This window comes from Corvus hawaiiensis, chromosome 9 (assembly GCF_020740725.1).
Source record: "Corvus hawaiiensis isolate bCorHaw1 chromosome 9, bCorHaw1.pri.cur, whole genome shotgun sequence".
In the NCBI taxonomy this organism is placed as follows: Eukaryota; Metazoa; Chordata; class Aves; order Passeriformes; family Corvidae; genus Corvus; species Corvus hawaiiensis.
In genome coordinates this window covers 10,840,491-10,861,543 of record NC_063221.1, presented here as the reverse complement: position 1 = coordinate 10,861,543, position 21,053 = coordinate 10,840,491, and the positions used below count along the sequence as shown (strand labels likewise).

The following is a 21,053-nucleotide window of genomic DNA, read 5'->3' as shown; positions in this document are numbered from 1 at the left end:
CATGAGAAGCAACATAGCTGCACATCTCCAACTACCACTGGGTCTCTCCTCACCACAATGCAATTTGTGGAGAATAAGCTTGTGCAGGATAAAGATTTCCTTCAGTCTGAGACTGTAACGGAACAGATTATACACACTCCACTAATGATCACATTACATTGTATTTGCCAAGCAAATCAGTGAGCACTCGGAATATTACAGTTTCCATGGAAGAGATATCTATCTGACAACATTAAAATAACCAGGGTGGCTTCCTTTTTTCAAATTCATTTTTTAAACTTTTGGCCAAGCAATGTATTGAAACTGCAAGAATGTTATTCTTTTTCCTGCTCTGAACAGACTGACTCCTGTAAATTTCATATCTCAGCCATACATTCAGTTGTAATCCTGCACAGAGAAGAAATGTGGGGAAAGATAAGCTTAAACATTCCTACTGGAGAAAAGACAAACATCATGCCATACTACTTAATTAATCATGGCATTAAGAGCTCATTTATATGACAAGCAAATGGAGACAATCTTCAACAGAAACCATCTTACTCATTTTCAGACTTCTTTCAATCTCAGAAAACAGCTGATAGACAATTTAGCAAAGCACTGCCAGGGAAGGAAAGCATCCACAGAAAGGCCGCAGAAATTAGTACAAGGCAATCACAGTTAACTTCTAAAAATATGCCAGACAGTAGCTGTCACTTCAGCCAGAGCTCTCAAGAGATGTTCTACCTCAATCTTTCTCCAAAACTTTCTATTTGCATTCAGTCCCCACCATCTTTGAGATTTACATTTTCAAAAGCATTCCATGCCCCATAGAGTATTGATGAACTTCAATACTGACCTAGGTAGGCACAAAAAAAGACAGTGTGTTTCTCACATCTGTTAAGACAACACTGAAGAAACCAACGAAGTCTTTATTGACCAAAATATCCCATCTTACAATCAGTGAGCCCAGCCCACAGCACACATCAGTTTCTCCAGTGAGCAAGACTGCCCAGGAGGTCCTTGTTCTCTCCCACTGCAACCTCCTCAGTATTACTCCATCACTGTATGCCAGTGCACTATACCAAGCCAAAAACTCATCTGGATTGTTAAAATAAAACTCAAAAAACAACTTGATCAATTTTTAAATTACTCATAGATTCAGTTCAACAACTAAACCAAACAAACAGTTGGATTGCAACAACTTAGAGACTCTAAAAAGCAGTTAAGAGTGGAGTCAGGTTTTTCCTACCTGAGGTTTTCTCTGGAAGAAATCACATCACACATTTCTAAAGATGTTTAACCAGGTTCCTTCAGTGAGGGTTCCTAACCCATAAAACTAAGCTCACTCAGTCTGCTTAATGCTCCCTCTCAGCCTAACAGCCAGCTCCAAGACAAGAAACAGCAGCAGAAAAGTTATTTTCTTAGAAAAGTTACCAGTGAAATCCCAAAGAAAACTACACTATTGAATACATATAATGCTGCAATAAAGTTTCTTTAGATTCCAAACTTATCCAGACAACCAGCTGAAAATATGACTGCAAAGCCTTGCAGAAGATTCCCTGAGATTTCCACCCGGGTACTCTTTACTAGCATCTCAAGGTTACCAATCCAAAACTTAATGGGAAATACCACCCTAAAGACTGTGAATCATTGTTTTTAGATTAGCTACCACCACACAGGAAAAAGATCTACAAAACTCCACTGAAAAACTTCCATGAAAAGTTAAACTGATTGGTCAGTTACCCCCAAAAAGCAAGCCAGACATTTTTAGAAAAAGCAACTGAATGAAACAGAAAACAAAATGTTTCACTACTTAAGTCTATTGTGTATACACTGAATACTGCACAGAGCTCTGAGTCCTCGTTCTGAGGGGAATACAGGCAAAGAAGGAAGCACAGAGCAGAATAGCAATACTGAACAGAGGTATGCTTCCATATAAGAAGAGACTTAATAAACCACTGTTCGTCAGCTTTGGGAATGCCAAAACAAACATAAAAACCACACCCCAAACAAAAAATAAACAAACCCGAAAGAGTAAGGGATGTATATGCTGCCTTTGTTTCATGGCTTTTCAGGTCTAGTAAGAGATTAATGCTTTTCTCTATTTAGATGCTAAAATGCTCCCATTCTACTCTTGCAGAAGTTCTGGAACTTAAGAGTCTACTGCCTCAGACTGCTAATCCATATTTTTCTATCTTCCTCAATAATCCTTTTACAATATGGAAGCAGTTTGGCAGTACTAGCTGCACTCTCAAAACATCCTTGTGATGTAAGGGACTACAGTGCTTTAATTTTGTTGATAAACTCTGACAGAGCTTTCAGGCACTTAATTCCAAACAGCAAATGAGCTTCTGATGGCACTGACTCTGGGTGGAGGACTGTAACTAATAGTGTACCTCAGGAATCAACAGTGGGTTCAATCCAGTATTGATCAACATTGTCATTAACGATCTGGATGATGGGACCAAGTGCGATCTCAGTAAGTTTGTTGATGACACAAACTGGGAAGACTGGCTGATGTGCCAGAGGGTCCTGATGTCATCCCAGGGGACCCTGACAGGCTGCACAAATGGGCTGACAGGACCTTGACACAGTTCAACACAGGGAAGTGGGAAGCCCCATATGTGGGCTGCGATAACCCCACAACGCACCAGAACACGCTGAGCACTGACCTGCTGGAAAACAGCTCCACAGGCCAGACCCTGCAGGTCCCACTGGACACCAAAGTGAACACAGGCCAGCAACACATTCAGAGGTGGACAGTGATGTCCTGGGCTGCATTTGGAGGAGTGGTGCCAGGAAGGCGAGGAGGGAGATGATCCTTCCCCTCTACTCAGCACTGGCAGGACCACACCTGGAGTCTGGAGTACTGTGTCCAGCTCTGGGCCATCCCTACACAGACACACCGGACAAAGTGCAGCACAGGCCCACAAATGAGCAGGGCTCTGCAGCACAGATCACAGGGGGAAAGGCTGACAGTGCTGGCAACATCCAGCCTACAGAAGAGAAGATTCAGGGGCAATCTCATCAGTGGGCTCAAATTCCTGAAAAGCACATGTTAAAATACAGAGTCAGGCTCTCTTCAGTGGTGCACTGTAACAGGACAAGAGGTGATGGGGCATGGGCTGAAACACAGGTTTCATCTGAAGGAAAGACTTTTTTCAAGACAGTGAAAGGGAGGCGATCTATGGAGATTGTGGAGTTGAAACCTGATGCCTGGTTTCAACAGGTAATGGCACTAATTCATATAGTATCACTGGCAGGAGGCGTAAGAAGAGACAGATGAAGGCAACAGTCTGAAATAAATATGGTACTTCTGATACAATTTTGAAACAGTGTTTAACAACTCAACATTTCTTAAGGAAACAACTGATTTCATCTTTGCTTCCTTCTCACACTACAACAGCAACTCCTCAAAGTCTGTGAAGGAGCAGGAGGCAAAAATCAAAACTAATTATTTTCTATGGAATACTGGACTGACATGTAATTAATTTCAAGATCACCAGAATATATTCTATCTTTTTACAGTTTCTGCGTTACCACAGGAAACAATGTTATCTCTTCCTCTATTTAAGAAATAAGTAACAGTTAAAAAAAATTTTTGAAAAACCAGATATATGTACCTGTGGCTGAAATGGTGGAGCAGTAGGCCCCTGCATCCCTTGTGATTGTTCATCCATTCTATCACACAACAACGTCCCTTATGTCCTGAAAAGAAAAACACGGTCATTACACTGTAATTCAGTCCATATTTATGATTAATGAACATCAGCAAAAGAATAAAGGAATTAATCTTCTCAATTGTAGGCTTGAGTTTAGGAACGTTTAACTAGACCAGCTCTGCACTGCTTGGGGAAGGAGGTTTTCTTATGTTTAGCTGTTCTGTGAAATGAAATAAATTACTATAGGCATCTGAATTTATTATTAAATAATGTGAATTAAATTGCACCAGACAAATGACTCTGTCTGATAAATGCTGCATCATCCCATTACTCTTCAAGGGGCACCAACCACTTGTTTAACTATGTAGATGTCTGACCTACAGGCAGCACAGGAAACAGCAGATCAGCAGAAGAGTTACAACTGCAGCACACATACTGCTTATTTGCACTGATTTATCTGTTGGTTTTAGGGAGTATGCAAGAACAGTTCCATCTAAATAGAAAAAAAAGCTAAACATGTACACAATACATCCTGACAAGCTGGTTAGGAGGCCTTTGAAATACCATGTTAAAAGCACAGCCTCCATTCTCTACTGTAAGCTTCTCATTTCCCATCAGTAAATGGGAGGAAAGATGCCTGCCATGTTCCCAAGAAAGACACACAAGGCTTTGACCAGTAACAAGAGTTGCAAAATGCACTGAATCATTAGTAGGAAAAACAGGAGAGACAAAAACGAAAATGCTCATTAGATTTTTTTTTTTCTCAACGAAGTGAACCCTTTCTTAGGCACCGCTGATGGGGAGCAGGTGCAGCACCCACTGGTACTGATGCCTACAAGGGCCAGCCCTGTTCAGATGAAGAAAACACAAAGTTCACTGGCAGCTTCGAATGCAAACGATGAAATAAGCTTTCATACAAAACTAAGAGGAAAGGTCTGAACAACTTTTTCAGCACACAAAGACGAAGTATCCCTGCTTACTACCTGGTCAAACCTGCCAAGACCTTCAGAGGAACAAGAATCATGTGTCTGACAGGAGTATTATCCTTGCTTTTCAATTTATTGTTTTCTTATTCCCTGCTCCAAATCCTGAATGTTCAGGAGACAGACACAGAGCATTTTTTCTGACACCATTTAATGTTTAACATGAGGAAATTTCCTGTAATAAATTTATTCTGCTAAACCTATGTACTTCCATGTACAAAGCTGTTTTTTTTACACTCCACACAGATTCCAATAGCTGTTAAAACATGCACAAATACTCCCAGTAATTTCTCTAGATATTCAAAGGGTTAGAAATAACTCTCAACAGAAAGCAGAAAACCTTAGAAAAGTCTTTCAAAGCCAACTGCAAAACATTCAAGAAACTAATGAATGGCTTGTGCCCGCAGTACTGTTGTCATTCTTACAGCACTGTTGTGGTAACATCACTAACAGACAAAAGTGTCACCAAGCAGCTCTGCAGAGTTTCTCCGGCACTGCCCTTGTGTAGTATGCAATGGACTGCACACACAAATCAGTCATTAGCGATCTGTTCTCCCTGGCCCATTGAAAGCAGTAACCTACATGCCATCCCAGCTCCATCAGCTCTTCCTAACACCAAACCACAGCCACCCTCCAGAGCAACCAAAGGTCCCCTTAGGCTTTGCCTTCCCATCCATCATATTTCCATACAAAGCATACAGGTTGGGGCTTCCTGTTGTTTTGTATTACTTGTAAGTGATTCAAAGACAAAGGAGATCCAAAAAATGCAATTTCAGGCAGGTCAAGAGGAAAAAAAAAAAATCAATTACCAAACCAAAGTGAGAAGCAGAGAAGAGGTAGGAATTGCCAAGATTTCCAAGACTGTCAGAATGATCATGCTGAGAAAGGGGGAATCAGCTGGCAGAGAAGTGCACACCACTGACTAGGCAATCTTTCAGCCAACACTAGGACACCAATACTGACACTTTTTACAAGCTCTAAAACATCTCCCATACAACCTCCCCTCCAAGGCAAGAAATCATAACACAACAGCACTGAAAATTAAACTGTTGTCACAAAACTTCATCTAAGTTCTTCAGGTAGATTCACAGGGGTTGATGCAGTTGCAACAAATCCCAGGGGAGGAATGTACAGCAAACTTAAGGAATCTTCTGCTAATTTCTTGTTGTAGAGGTCCTTCTATCACTGCTAAGAAGGCAATAATTTTTTTCTGAAGTGCTATTTTATCTTTATATGAATTTTACTCTTTTCAATAGCATCAATATTTCTACTGAAGGTTTTGTGGTGTTTTACTAATATGTTTCAATATTCAAGATTTTGACCGTGTAATGCACCAATAGGTAATTCCTATGGGTCACACATTTGCTTCAAAATGCCAAGGGAAAAGAAGTAAAGAAAAAAACCTTTACCCTTCATTGCAAATATATACCCAGGATTAATGAAATGTAAGCTGAAATTTTTAGATGATGTATGTTGATTCAGGAAATATACAACCCACTCACCTTGTCTGAAAGGTCAGAGGAACTGACTGACATGTTCAGAAATTTGTGTCTCTCTTTTCTTGTTAAATTTGGGAAAAGAGCAGAAATGGGAGAAGTTATATTATTACCACTGCCAGTCGCTCTGCCCTCTGTGGCTTGTTTTTATAATAAAACCAAAGCAAACCAAAGAGGTAAAACATTCTACCCACAAAGCACAGAAGATTTATTAACTCGTGGATTTGTTGCTGCTTTTGCAGAAAGACGAGTATTTTATGTCCATATGTAAAAGTTATTTTAATTTTTTAATTTTTCGTCTTCAAAGACTGCACTGCATGATAGATTCATATTTTAGAGAAATGTGGCATTTTGATCATACAAAATCCCAAAGACGCAAAAGAATGCCAAGGATGCAAAGTAAATCTTTTGTACTATAAGACACAATATAAGTAAGAATTGGATTTTGTTGCTTGAAGACTTTTTTCACTGTGACGCATGCCTTTCACCTTAATATTAACTCCAGAGGTCAAAACATAGTGCTGTAATATTGTTCATCTTTAAATTTCAATTGAGGCAATAATTACGTCTCTTCCAAAGATGGTTTTCAAGTTCTAATTTACAGGACACTAAAAATACCCAAAAGAGTCCAAGCTTGCTTAAAATTGAAATGTAAATACATAAACACATCTATTTGTGACATGTCTGTCACCTCTTTAAACAAGTAATACAGTGACCACCTTCTGCAAAGCCATCACCCTGATATATAAAGGTTCACAGAAAAGAGGCAACAGATGAGTTGAGTCAACTATACCAGCACCCCCCAATACCTCCAAATGCAACTTGTGTTTTTCAGTACTGTCAAATCACATGGGGGGAAAGGACTCCCTGCCTTCACCACATCACTTGCAAAAAAAAAAAACCAAAACAAACTTTCTGAACCATTCATCTTGCAAACATGATGTTGACTGTTTTGAACATGAAGATCATTTAGATTTGGACAACCTAACACTTTAAAATTATAGTTAATACTTTTGGTTAACTGCTAATATTTTAGATCTTTGACTTTTTCAGTTGATCAAAACATTAGGTGGCACCTACACATAAAGGATGCAGAATAAGTTTCTGGGGACAGACAACAGTACCAATTTTTCATTTGGAATCACAAAGGCATAGCAACTCCTCTTACTCCACAAGGCAGAAAAGGAGCCCTCTCCAGTAAGCTAGACCATCAAACTCCAAGTGCCTGAAATGGGAGCAACACCTTTTCCTTCCTTCACAAACAGGCCTCACTGTCCTCATTCACTTCCTCAGTGGCCACCTGTCAAAGCAATCGGGTATCTGCCCACACATCTGAAGATTATGAAAAGCTATAAAGCAGCCCAAAAGGCAGGAGCGCACTCCTACACGCCAAGCAACGTCCCACAGTCAGCACTCAGCTTTCCAGGTGGTTTCCAGCAGCCTGCCAGAGGAGAGGCAAGACTACCCACGGCTGTCAGTGCAATCAGAGCGGAGGACCCACTCCTGGAACAGGAGCCAGAGCTCATCGCTTTCCTTTCACTGGAAAGTATTTAAAAATAACATTAAAAAAAGAAAAAAAACAACCTAGGAAAAACTTGAAGCCCTTGTGATTTAAGTCTAGCAACTATGTCTTTAAAAACATGATCAAATTATTTCAGGAGAAAAAGCTTAAATGCACTGCTTAATCACATGAAACATGCTTTTTAAGAACTAGTTTCATAGCTCCAAGTCCATACAGCATTCACATTGAAATACATTTCACAGGATTTAGGCAAAAATGTTATTCCTTTAACAGATGGCAGTTCTACAACAACAAAAAAATACGTTTTCCTGTAGAAAACATCATTAATAGTCTCAATATACATGGTTTCCATTAGCTACTCGCTATGCACTTGTTTGTCAATTTTGCATCTTAAGTGAGAACATACAGTAATCAATGTCAAAGCAGAAACAGCTATGCTTTAGGAAAAGAGCATATACTTAAAAGAATGTTCAGAATGTTACAGTTCTGCTGAGAATCTGAGAAGCTCAGTCTTCTTTATTTTCTGTAAAATATAGCTGTAACTACTTCACAAAATTGCTAACACAGAGAAACATGGAGTTACACCGGTTCAGGATGTGCTCATCACGGACACAGTCAATTTCTGTTCTCAAAGGATGGAATGTACTATGTTTACTTCTGCATTACACCATCAATTAAGGCAGGTATTTTTAGTTTTTACTATAACCATTATTTTAGTTAGGTTGGAGACAAGGCTCTCCAGAAAAAACTATCCATCTAATACCCTGAACACTCATTTTTTTGTAAATTTTGTGTCAAGTTAGATTCTTCAGAATCTAACATAGATTTAAAATGAAAAATTTTATATCACCAAATTTCTCATTTGTCTTTACTAAATTCAAAGATAAGGATCAGCCTCAGCTGAGGGTTGGGGGGGAAAACCCAACACCACAAATAAATACTATGTTTGCATGTAAGAACACAGGCTAAAGAAATATTCCTGTTTGCTTATACCACGTATCAACTCTCAGCTACCCAAAAGCACAATTTAAACGTAGGTAGAACATTCAAACAGTCACCCTGGTTGAACCTAAAAAAAGCTGTGTGCTGTGGAAACAAGCGTTCAGATTTCCAAATGCCTTCCTGAATGTCCGACACACAATTCCGCAGCCCACCGCACCAGTGTCAATCCCAGAGTGTGTGCCAGGCAGCCCAAGCGTGCCAGTCTGATCCCAGCACTGCTCTCTGACACCTGGAGTCACACTGACACAACCTCCCAGCTCCAAAGCCACAGACCTTGTGGGACGAGGCAAATTTCAGACCCAGAAGTAACAGCATGGCCCTTCAGCTTGATATGAGCAGGGTAAAACCAACCACAGAACTGGTTTGTAAGTCAGACTGTCTTAACAGTCATTCTTTACCTCTTTAAGGCAAAAACTTGGCCACTGGACAGAACTGGCTTGGTGGTCGAACTCAGCCCACACTTTGTCAGGTCATCAACACTGATCAACACTCTTCAGCACTCACTCAGTGCTGGCAACTCAGGGGTAGGCTGCAGTTTATAATGTTTATATTTGTATATATTTTTATGTGCAGGCATTAATAATGCAAAATGCATTTAAGCTGGTACCCACTTGAACTCTGGCAAGACTAACTGACAAGGGACAGAGCAAACTCACTACTGGAAGACCAAGTTAACCATTATCACAATAAAATGTCACTTATCCCTATTGGTATACATACATATATATAAACATTGTATATATGCATAGTAAGAATATGTGCACACATCTATACACACAGATTATGAACCTACACCTGTGTATGTGCACAGAATATTTCTTTTTTTCCACTGTCAGCTAATAGCAAATATTTGCTTCATGCTGTCCAAAAAACTCAAAAAGTCTTCTAAAGTGTAGAAAACATATACCCATTTGTCATAGTCTCTGCAGCAGCATCCACATCAGAGAGAAGCTGTATATGCAACTTTTAAAGTTCTGAAAGTGATTCAATACAGAACCATATACATCTATATTCAGGAAGGATTAGTTTTACTTTAGAAGCAGTTCCTAAAAGCCAGATCAATACTCCCCACAGGATGGCAAGGCACTCCTCCCCTCTGTAGGGACAGCCTTGAATCTGAACAATACAAATTCCCAGCAGCCGTTAATCTACAAAGAGATGTTTACTACCTAATTTGAAATACTGCATTTTCCAGCCAATTTATGTCCAAATTCCCTACTCATGGGCAGTCCAGTCAAAGCAGTCAAAAAACACACATATAGTTAAGCTGGGGTAAAAGTTGGTTTTAGCGAGAGCAGGAGCAGCCATACACAAATAATCCTTTTGGAAAAAAGTAAAAAGAATACACTAGGAGTTCATACTCAATTTTCTCATTCATTTGGCCTGACTTACCAGGCTTATTTTCACTCTAGCCCTGAAAACACACACGCCAGTCACTGTCATTCCCCAGCTACTGAGAGTTTGCTCTGTCAGTGCTGTCTGACTAGAAGATGAAAGTTGAAGCTCTCCTGCTTCACAAGTCCGCTTCCATTCCTCTTCATTTATTTGCACAATTTTAAAAGTTAGTTTGTTTACTTCTCCCTCTCCATTTCAATTATATCACTCAAGTAGATTGCCTACCTTGCAAGGTGCTCTCAAAGGGTAATACATGCCCTGACTTGCCCTTTATTGAACTGTTTGTTATTTCTTATGTACTGAAAAAGAAACAGGAACTGAAACTGCTTGAGCAGCAAGCTTCTGAATTTTTCATTTAGCTTCTGTTCACCTGATAGAAATTTGATAACCCACTTCTTCATACTCAATAACCAGTTATAAAGGACATAGGTAGATCACAATAATGTCACAGTGAGAAGTATTGCAGGGAACAATGCATTGTATCTAAACATGATAATATCAACATGCAAACCCTCAGCCCACACCACACTCAGCTATGCTCCTGCCTCTGTAAGCAAGCAGTTCTAAGGCAGCATGAACTGATGATGTGATGCTGCCGCTTCCCCTGCCTTCAGCCATGATTCCTAAACCCTCTTCCTTCCAGTGGGGTTTCTGTAGTTACCCAGACTCCTGGTAAGCAAAATAAACCTAGCTGAAAACTAACCTTGACAAAGTCACTTTTTCCCAGTTCAGTTCCCTGAATCATACCATTGCAGAGACAAGGACAGAACTGTGATGGCAAAAGACAGAGGGGAAGACACAGGACTGCTCTAGCCCCAGCTAACTTGGAGCAACTGAATCTACCACCAAATTATATCTCTAACATGCAATTACACAAGTCAGTCTAACAGCTCAGTAACACAAAAGATCTTTCTTTCTCTGCCACACTGCCATCTTGAACTCTCTGGCCCTGTTGCTGAGCTGATCCAACTCCCTAATGCGGCTGGGCTTCTGCTCTGCAAGCAGTGAGCAGAACCAGCATGTGGGGGAGTCTGCTGAGCACCAGGGAAAAAAGCAAGAAGGGGAAGTTCAGGGATGGGAGATGCAAGAAAGGGACTGTAGAAGAAACAGAACATCTTCCCTCTGGCAACAGTGTGCTAGTAAGTTAGCTCACCACATTTAGCTGTGCTTCATCCTTAGCAGGGAGGTGAACAAGCACTTACAGCTGTAACTGCAAGGCAAGAGCCAGAACGGAGAGAAGGCAATTCACTCAACACCAAGCCAAGAGTTTTGTCAACAAAATACTGTACAGGAAAGTAGAACTAGGAAACAAAATTAATGCAAGGACCATAAACCAGGGTAACAAGTTAAACTGGAAAAAGGAAAATAAAATAAAAGAAAAAAAAAAAAAACACCTAAGATTTTCAGCTAAAGGAAGCTAAAGTATTATTCAGAAACCCTTACAAGCCCAGAACCTCACAGCTCACACACAGAGAGGGAGTCCTAATGAAGGCATGGCTTTAAATACATCTGTAGAGCCAAATTGTTCATAAAGAGATGCTGAAGAGATTTTACTAAAAGTGTAAACAGCTGAGATTCAAACAAGAGTTAAAAACACAAGAAACATGAAAAGACTGGAACCACTGTCAGATAAACCCACTATGGCTAAGTGCAGGGAAAATACATCCAGATTGCAAGGCTGGGTGGACACGACTTTGCAACACCTCTGGCTGACAATGTCCATGCTGCTACAGGTGAAGTAGAACACGTGTAACAATAAATTCCACACACTCTTTAAATGTCTCAGTATTTTAGAAAGCAGCACAAGACACCTTACTGCAGGTGTTAGATGCACATTCTCAAGTTGAAAAAATTCATCTGTAGTATATAGTTTAAAATCTGCTACCCCAAAGATGATAAAGTGAATGAAGCACTATAAAGAACCAGAAAAGAAACACCAGCCATGTTTAACAGGCTTTCTGTGATCCTCTGAGCAGCATTACCCTGGACTCCTGAAAGCACACATGACAGTAGCGAGTAATCCAGGAACCGTGGGTCGAGAAGCAAAGCAGGCAGCAGCCAGCACACTCACTTCAGAGGCAAGCCAACACTCAAGTTTGCAGCTGTGTGTATGTTTTACATTAAACCACCACTGTCTAAGAGATGCAAGATCAATTTGTGTCTCTGGAGTATGCTCAGTGACCAGCTGTATGTTCAGCACTCTGCCTGCAGCGTGCTCCTCAAGTCCTGCTCGTCTCTGTAAAGTTCACACACAGCCCACGTACCCCACACACAATTCTGAATTTCAGTCAGTGCAAGGACTGGAAGTTCACTGCTGCAAAGACAACTCCTTTTTTGGATTTGCTCTCAGATGAGGACAAAAAGGGTACAGAAGAAGGGCCTCTACAGGGCAGAAGGCTATGTGTTTTCCCACCACAAATTTTTACTTATTATTAGAAGTAACTTTTAGTTCACCTGTGATACTTTTGCCTTCCAGCTACCAAAATCAGTAATTTCGTAAGCTCTGTACACTAACCACAGAAAATTGAAATGAACTGAAAAAGACTGGTTCATCAACACTTCACAGCACCTAATTCAAATACCTCCCAAAGGCTTCAGCAACAATCTAATCTACAAGCTCCACATGAACTTTTATGACATTGTGAAGTAATTCATCTGGTCCAACATAAATACTGCTATTAAACAAGACAGCAATAACTTTGTTATAAATCATTCCCGGCAGCTTGAAGAGGCTTGAATGCAGGCTCCCAAATGCCGCATGATGCAAACAGTCTATTTACTTTGTTACCTATAATGCAAAACAAAAGTCACTAATATTGCAAGATTAACTATGTGCAATCAGGTTTTAATGTGATTGTTCATAGAATTTTCTTACAAATTCCTCTTTTTAATGTGTTGTTTAAAATTTTATAACAAATTCCCTTGCATAAATAAGCGCTGTATGCCCAACTAGTTGTAATGGCACATGAAATACTGTGCATTTCCTAGGTACAAAATCCATGACTGAATCACAGTTATGTTTCACATGCCTGAGACAAATGCTCAGGAGTCTCTTCACCAGAGAAGCAACTCATTGTAACAGCATTGCTTCTCTGCAGCTTTTTTAACTACCCTGACAGGAAGAATCACTTTAATACTTACTAAGGAAACACAAAGTGAGATGATGCACTTCAGTCTAGGGCTCAGTTCCTCCCCACGTGGCCAGGGAAGTCAAATGGTGATAAATACAGCAAAACAGTGTTCTAAAGGCTGCCCTTATCACCACTTTGGTATTTTGGTCAGTTATTTTCATCTCTGTTGCAAAGTACATGGAACGCAGATAAACTGAACAAATTCTCTGGGAATTAGTCAGTTAACTCCTACGAATACCCACAGTATCAACCTTCATAGGATAATCCCCACCCTCTCCTAAACCCTACTCCCTGGAAATCACGAGGGATTTTTGGATAAACACCAAATAACCAAAAACTTCCCTTGAAGGTAGAAAAGAAGTTGGTGCAGTTGCACTTTTCCTAAGGGACTTCCCAAGGTAACATGAACTCAACCAACTATCCAGCACAGATGTTTGGAACAATGTCAAACTTCAGAAGGCAGCAAGGAACTGATGGTGATAAACTGAATTTAGCGGCAGTATAAATGCAGAGAGTACTGCACTAAGCTAATTAAACGTGAATGGGGTGTATTTATGAACAAACTGCCTCACCAGATTGTCTATGTGCTCAAATACACAGGACTGGCTACATTTAGTGCAACTGAGCACAACTCTTGCACAAAAAAAGAAAGGCACGGATGGGCTTATATGGCTCTATCTTACAGTTCAGAAGATACCACAGGTCACAGTAAAATGAGCAACTGACTTCCTGCAAGTCATTTTTCATTTGACTTTCTCATTTACTTACAGGCTTTCCCATGAGCTCTAAAATGTTATATTTTTTTCTTCTTTTGAAACAACCTTCCATGGTGAGGATGGGAATCTACTAATCTAATTTGTGTAGACCATGGAAGCGTTGTGGTAAGTCAATTAAAAAAGGCTTTTTGGTTGAATAAAATTCCTTGATTTGTTCTCAAATTATTTTTTTTACTGCAATGACTAAATGGTATGTTGAATACAAGATATCTATGAGAAAGGCGGTATCTCCATGCTTACAGTGAACAATCTCTAAGTGTGCTTTGACAAGCCATCTACCCAAACATCAGGTATTTCTAAATATAGTATCTTCATGTTTTGAAATTAAAGAACAAGTGCTCTTAATATTATTCTTTCTTCCAGTATCAAAAAACTTAAAAATAACAAACACAGCTTTAAGTTCTTACTTTAAAGCTGCCAGACATTGCTTGTAAGTTTCCCTCTTTCCAGAACACATCACAGTTTTCCTGCCTCTAAGTTTTCCACAGGCCATGAACTAATAACTGTTTTCCATTTCATTTTGTCTCTCTCAAGACAGTGTAAGTCGGTAGTTTAAATACAGACATTTCTACAGCACTGCAACACATGAGTTATCTCCTGAACAGCCTGGAAAAAAAAAAATTAAATTTTGTTCTTCCTGATTTAGCCAATCTGTGAATCTAACCATCCAAACTAATCATCCAGAGTATGTATTTTATAGATTAAACTGCAACTTCTGCATCTTAAGCTTGTAATACAACTTTATATAGGCAATATACCCTGTACATTCAGTGAAATTACTGTGCACATGTGACCTTTCCTGAGAAGTGATGCCACTATTGCAATCTGAGGAAACACTGCTATCACTTCAAAAGGTGACAAAAGTTACCATTCAGTGCGTGCAAGAAGGGAAAAAGCATTTAGAAAGTTTTTATCTTTATATAAAGAATTAAATATTTGTGCCATCAATGAACACATATCCCCTCATCATCTTTTACCAGAAGTAGGGTGATTATCTTAAATAGTTTTACCATTCAAGTAGTGATGCTCCTCACAAAATGCAGCGCAAATCAAAGCACATTCCGCTCAAAGAACAGCGTTCTCAACTTCAGAACCTTAAAACCACGCAGTGTCGCATGGACACTGAAAGGAACTCGGGGCCGGTACCGGGATAACCGAGCCTGAGTACTCGGAAAGGTGAAGGAGGGGACACTCACTCCCCAGACGGAGGATGCCTCCCTTCCAGCGTTTCCCACAAGGTCTCCGTTCTGCCCAGCCCCGGACGGCCCCGGGGAGCCGGGCGGGCAAACCCCGCACTGCGGGCGGCCCGGCAGCGGGAGGAGGGAGGGAGGGAGGACGCGCTGCGGCCGCGGGAGGGCCCGGCCGGGGAGCCCCGGCGCCCTCCCGGGGAAGCGCGGGGCAGAGGCCGCCGGACCCCCGGGGACGGGGCTGCCCCTCTCGCAGCCGCAGGGCCGCGGCTCCCGGTGCCGGCACTGATTTCACCCGGTGCCGTGTGAAACCCCCACGCTGGGCTGCCCCGGGGAGCATCCGCCTGACACCCACCCCCAAGAGAGAGGAGAGCACGGGAGCCTGGAGGAAACAAGGGGAAAACGACCAGGAACATCACGGAAAGCAGCTCCGCTTGCGGCAAGCACGCGAGGAGCCCGACGCGGCAGAGGTACGGAGGGCGGCCGGGCCGCAGGCAGGCTGAGGCCAGTGGCGAGGCCGCCGGGAAGAGCCCCCAGCCGCCCGCTCCTCTCAGCGGAGGCAGCGCGGCAGCCGCCACCGGGCGAAAGGCCACCGCAGCGCTCAGGGCGCCGCTTGCCCTGCCGGCGCACGGCGGCTCGGCGCCGCTCCGGCCGCAGGGCAGGTGCCCGGACGCGGCGCAGCCCGCGGCCATCCCGCCCCACGCCGCGGCCGTGCCGCCCCAGCGCCGCGCACAAACTTTCTCGCAGCGGCCCCGCGCCGCTCCCTCCCCACGCGGCGGGCGGAGCGGCAGCCGCCGCAGCCAATGGCGCCGCGCGCCGCAGCCCCGCGGCCAATGGGCGGCGGCGGGAGGCGGGACCGCGGCACCCCCGCGGCGGGGGGAGCGCTCCGGCAGCGCCGGCTCGCAGCCCGAACCCCCGGGACTCCCCGGCCCCGCCGCTGCCCACGGCCCCGCTGCCGCCCCGCTCACCGGGCAGCCTGGCTCCGCCTGCTCCTGACACGAGGGACCGGGACCGGCCGCCCCTCCTCCCCGGCTTCTCCGGCGCCTCGGGCCCGGGGCCGCGCCGGCGGCGGGCGCCTAGCGGGGCTCCTGGCGGGCGGCGCGGGCACCAGCGGCAGCCCCGACCTGCTCTCCGCCCCCCGCCGCTCCTGCCAGGCCCGTAAACATCCCGGCATCCCCGAGGATGGGGCGGGGCGGCCGCCGGGCCCCGCCTCGCTCCGCTCCCCCCGCCCGGCCGGAGGCGCGGGGTCCGGCGGGGCGCCTGCGATCGGTCCCGGCGGGCAGGGCCGGCTGTCCGCGGGGAACCCGCAGCTCCTCTGGAAGTGACCGGGGTTGTAAGTGCGGTGAGACAGGGAGTGCCTATCCCAGCGTGTTCGTGCCATGGAGCACACGGGGCCCAGGCACTGCGGTAACGCAGCGGGCACGGGCAGCGCCGCTCGCCCGAGCCGAACCAGGAGCGGCTGGGAACGGGAGGGACACCAGGTCCAGCCTCTGGAGCAGGGACTGGCCTCTCTGCACTGCTCTGAACAGCACTGGTCTAAGGCTTGGGCCCAGCCAGATTTGAAAACGCAGCATGCCACCAGACTTGCTCATTTTGTGTATGAGGTGTGGTACTCACTCTGCGAGACATTCGATATTAACTGAGTACATCATCTGGAAGTGACACAAACTCCTTATTGCTATACTGGGAGAAATAAAAGTGACGGGAACAAAAAAGACCAGACTCTTGGTGAGTCCTGCTCCTCCAGTTTCTACTTTGCAACAGTACTGGGTTTAAGTAGATTAAAAAATACTGAATTCCAGAATACTACGGTTTTTCAGGCTGCTGAAAGTTTACCGTGCTTCAGTGCAAGGAAAGGCAATTAACTACACAGAAGAGAAGCCTTAAGAACCAATGATGGGGAAAAAGTATGAAAGCTGACCACAGTTTCCCCAGTAAGGTTATGGATTACTGTGATCAAATAACTTTTTCCTCAGGTGTAGAAGCCCTCTGTAAAAGGCACTCCAGTAATTTAAAAAAGAGAAAGGAGTAATTTAAAATTATCTTGAGTTAGATGTACCTGATTTTTCCAAAGCAAAACTTAAGTTCTCGTTGCAGTTTGAGGTTTTGCTGCAGTCTTTCCCTTGTAACAGGTAAAGTAATACTTGATTCAAACCTTGCAAAATAAGTAGGAAATGGGCCAGTGTGTCTGGAAAAAGTCTATTCGCCTCCCTGTGTACAAAATTATATGTGTTTTTGAGGCAAATTTTCAGCTTTGAGACATCTGCAGTGTCTCCAGTGATACAAAGTCTTAATGAAATTTGAAAGGAAATCGTTTTTGTTGGCTCTCATTTCTCTGATTTGTTAATCATTCTGCACATTGCCCCTGTGTTAGCATTGGGGCATTCGATGCCACTGGCCAAATACAGTAACAAGGTGACCACCCAGGCTGTGGAATCAGACATACCCTATAACCTTCCCCTTTGATGTGCATTTTGTATTTCTTTAAGATAGTCCAAAAGAATGAATTCCAAAATAATGTGATTAAGAGATTTTTTTTTTTTTTTTTTTTTTTTTTTTGTGGATAAACTGTCTTGCAAATACACTTTCTTGAACAAGAATTCCCTGGATTGTTTTCTTGTAGAAAGTGCAATACTTCAGGGCTCCCCACATACCAAAGAGTGATAGATCTGCCATGTAATGTTAAGAAGTTACTCAAAAGAATTACAATCAGCAATTCCACTGACTGTTTCCCATCTCCAAAATCTCTTCAGCCTCAACCAGAAATTGGGTTGTGTGAGGTAGTCACCTATTTGCAAAACCTCTGATGGAAAAAGGAGAGATTGTTATGTGGTGTATAGCTGACTGTAAAATACTGAGTCTTATTAGGTCTCATTTTTTCACAGGTAAAGGCAATTAGTACTATAACACCCAGCTATTGCTATTTTCTAAACTCTATTAAATGGAAAATGAGCAATTCACAATCTAGACTTAGGTAGCATTTGAAGGCTCATGCATAAGAAGAGAGTAACCCAGGGCCTACTTGCCTTTCTTACAGTAGGTTTCTCACTGTGTTCCTTTGCTTAATCTGATTGTATTTGGATTTTTTTTTCTTTCATCCTATTTTTATACTCAGTGCTCTTTCTTTTTCCTTTATTTTCTCCATGCTGCTTTTTCACTGTACAGTTGAATAATATTTTGACTTCTCTCTTTAGTCACCTGAATCCAATGGCTACTTTAGCCTGACATTACCAATTGCTGAAACATCTCCTCTTTCCTGTATTCCAACCTTATCTTTCTTAGAAGATGGTTGTTTCCATTTTATTCTTGGTGCTTGGGACTCAGAGAACCTAAAACTGAATAGTCTGCTTTAGTTAATTAGTTCATCATCACAACCAGGCAAACAGGCTTTCATATAAATGTAACTACACTGCCCCCATTAATTTTAAATTGGCAGAGTGACACATCTTCCACATACCACAGAAGATCCTCTTCAGACCTGGGTTGTACAAATGTTTATTTATAGAAGGATGTTTTTCTTTGCTTTTCAATGCACATTTACAGTTAAATAAATTTGTCTAGTATTCCCTGTAATGGAGACTTTATATCAAACAGAATCAGAAAGGCAGAAGAGGCTCCAGAAGATCCAGTAGCCTTAGGGATTGTTAAGGAGCAGGCTTATCTCTGGCAAATGCTTCTCTCAGAGGCCAGAGGGGACACTGCCTAACCAGCTAGCAAAGGATTAGAGAAAATGGACAAAGACTGGAATTAGGAATCTGTGAGGGAGAACATGGCTTGTTCCCTAAGTCTTAGCAACTTCTGAAGGTGTTGGCAGCAAATGATTTAGACCTGGAATTGAACAGGCCAAAGACAGAAGGAACAGGGACCTCCCTGTTTATCAGTGGATGCTACACTTCATTAGCCATGCTATTATTAATCTATTTACATATCAGCATTGATTTAAGAAAGCTGCACCAGTCTTCTTCTGATCATTGAAATCTGTGAATATATATAACCTATAAATATAGTCAGGGTTTGAGAATATCAAAGATATCAAATGATGACAAAGGGTATTATTTGGGATGGCAATGTGACACTTGGATTGTCTCTGAAAACAGTGTTCTTTGTCAGGACTAAGCTGCTAGACTTGAAAGCACCTAGAGAGTGTTAGGTAACAACATAAAAATCAACCAGGAATTCAAACATTTAGCCCAGCTCCCTGGATTGTTCTTAACTTGCTTCCGCTATTATCCAGGCCTCTGTACAGCTGGAGACTCCTGAGATGTTCATTAACAGAATAAACTGAAGACTCAGGAGAAATATAGATATGAAAACTTTAAAACTTTCAGGCAAAAGAGCTCACTAGGACAGTGGAGGATGGGGATAGATGTCTTTGAGGTCACAGAGATAGGAACATAACATAACAGCTCACTGGTTAACAATTCTTCAGGTTCTTCAAATCAATAAACTACAGGAAATTAATCAAAAGGAGCAACTGCTCTGCTCTAAGTCCTTGAAGCCTGAAAAGTCTCCCTCTCTCCTGGTTCTTTGTTACTAAAAGTAAAAAGGCTAGGATAGCTGCCTGCGACATGGATGGGGAAATGAGAAAGGCTGTGAAGGCAGGGGTAAAGAGATCTCCATTATACTTGCCCTGGATAAATATTATGATAGGGCTTTATGCAGAACTTAAGCTTTTAGACAACATAAATCATTAAATGGAGCAATCCAGGGGAGCTTGGAGAGCTCCTGATTTGTATCAAGCAGGGCACCAGACGTTCTTCAGAATTTCTATATCAAAGAACTGTTTTAGAATTTTGATCATAATATATTCAAATTCAAAAACCCTGTAGAAGTGAAAAGGCCAAATAAACGTACCATAGCAACAGTGAATGTTGCAAAGAGGACTATATAAAATCAAGGAAGTTTGTTAAAAGTAAATTAGGAGGAAATGACCTGTATTAGAGTTTCTGAGTAAGTATCTATCATCTGTCAAAGCCAGTTAGAGGGTCTCCAAAAGACTACCAGAGCCCTACATGAGAATAAAGGATATTATTAAAAAGGAAAAGGAACTCCTAAAAAACACTGTGTTCAGATGAGAAAAACAGAAAATAGCAAAACCTCTGGCAAGCTAAATGTAAAACTGTAAAAGGCAGACCAAAAGTATTTGAAGGAAAATGTTAGTAATGGTATAAAACTTTATTATAAACCTCTTCCAAACACATGAGAAGCAGGAAGCCTGCAGGATAGAAAAATGGTTTGCGTATGTGGATATTATGAGAAGTTCCTACAGGGAATCCCTTTGTACCACAGAAACCTGTGAGAGTTTTTGGAAAGGTATGTGGAAACAGGGAACTTGGATAATAGGAGATTCCTGTATTTCAGTAAAACTTCTCGACAAACCTTCACTAAAATTGCTTAGAGAAATTAAGCTGCACTGCAATAAAAAGAAAGAATCAGTACTGAGCTATATCAAGTACTGTGCAATACCTTTTCCTAAAATTTGGTTCTATATACATAATCACAGTAAAATACAGTTCTTTTTTTCAAAATTTTTCTTTGCTCTAGCACACTGCTGTTTTGATGTATTATCTTAATACATGTGTTATTGTTTAACTGAAGGAAGAAAATATTTGTATGTTGTAGTGAGCACAGTTAGCCGAACCTAGCTTACTGGTAATGAAGAAAACTACATTTTGGTGCAGGTTAATTGACCACCGGCTGATCTCAGTGTAGGACAGGCTGTTCTGTCCATCCAAACTCCCACTCCACTGCAGATAGATGAGCCGGCTTCAGGCTTTTTATACCCCAGTCCATCCCCATCTACCCTCAGCATCTCCTGGCATTCCCCGTGTTTCCTGAGGGCAGGACTACTCACCCTCGTTTTAGTAATGTCAGTAACAGACTACCCAGGCAGCAAGTTCAAATGCAGTTTAGGGCTGGT

General features: G+C 42.3%; 1 protein-coding gene and 1 long non-coding RNA gene across 3 annotated transcripts in view; one reads left to right on the top strand and one right to left on the bottom strand.

Moving 5' to 3' along the window:
* The window catches only part of NEK7 (NIMA related kinase 7), a 70,054-nt gene extending 53,845 nt beyond the window's left edge, over nucleotides 1-16,209 (bottom strand). For both annotated transcript variants that reach the window (XR_007205282.1, XM_048312194.1), the window contains exons 1-2: nucleotides 16,102-16,209; nucleotides 3,603-3,687 (exon numbers count right to left, since the gene is read on the bottom strand). Coding sequence is in view for 1 of the 2 variants with exons in the window: in XM_048312194.1 (XP_048168151.1) it covers nucleotides 3,603-3,659 (57 nt within the window). In the remaining variant the exon portion in view is untranslated. The remainder of the gene's footprint in view (nucleotides 1-3,602; nucleotides 3,688-16,101) is intronic.
* A 156-nt stretch (nucleotides 16,210-16,365) lies between these two features.
* Nucleotides 16,366-21,053, top strand: part of LOC125329817 — a 41,384-nt gene continuing 36,696 nt past the window's right edge. The window contains exon 1 of the long non-coding RNA XR_007205283.1: nucleotides 16,366-16,861. This is a non-coding gene — a long non-coding RNA (uncharacterized LOC125329817). The remainder of the gene's footprint in view (nucleotides 16,862-21,053) is intronic.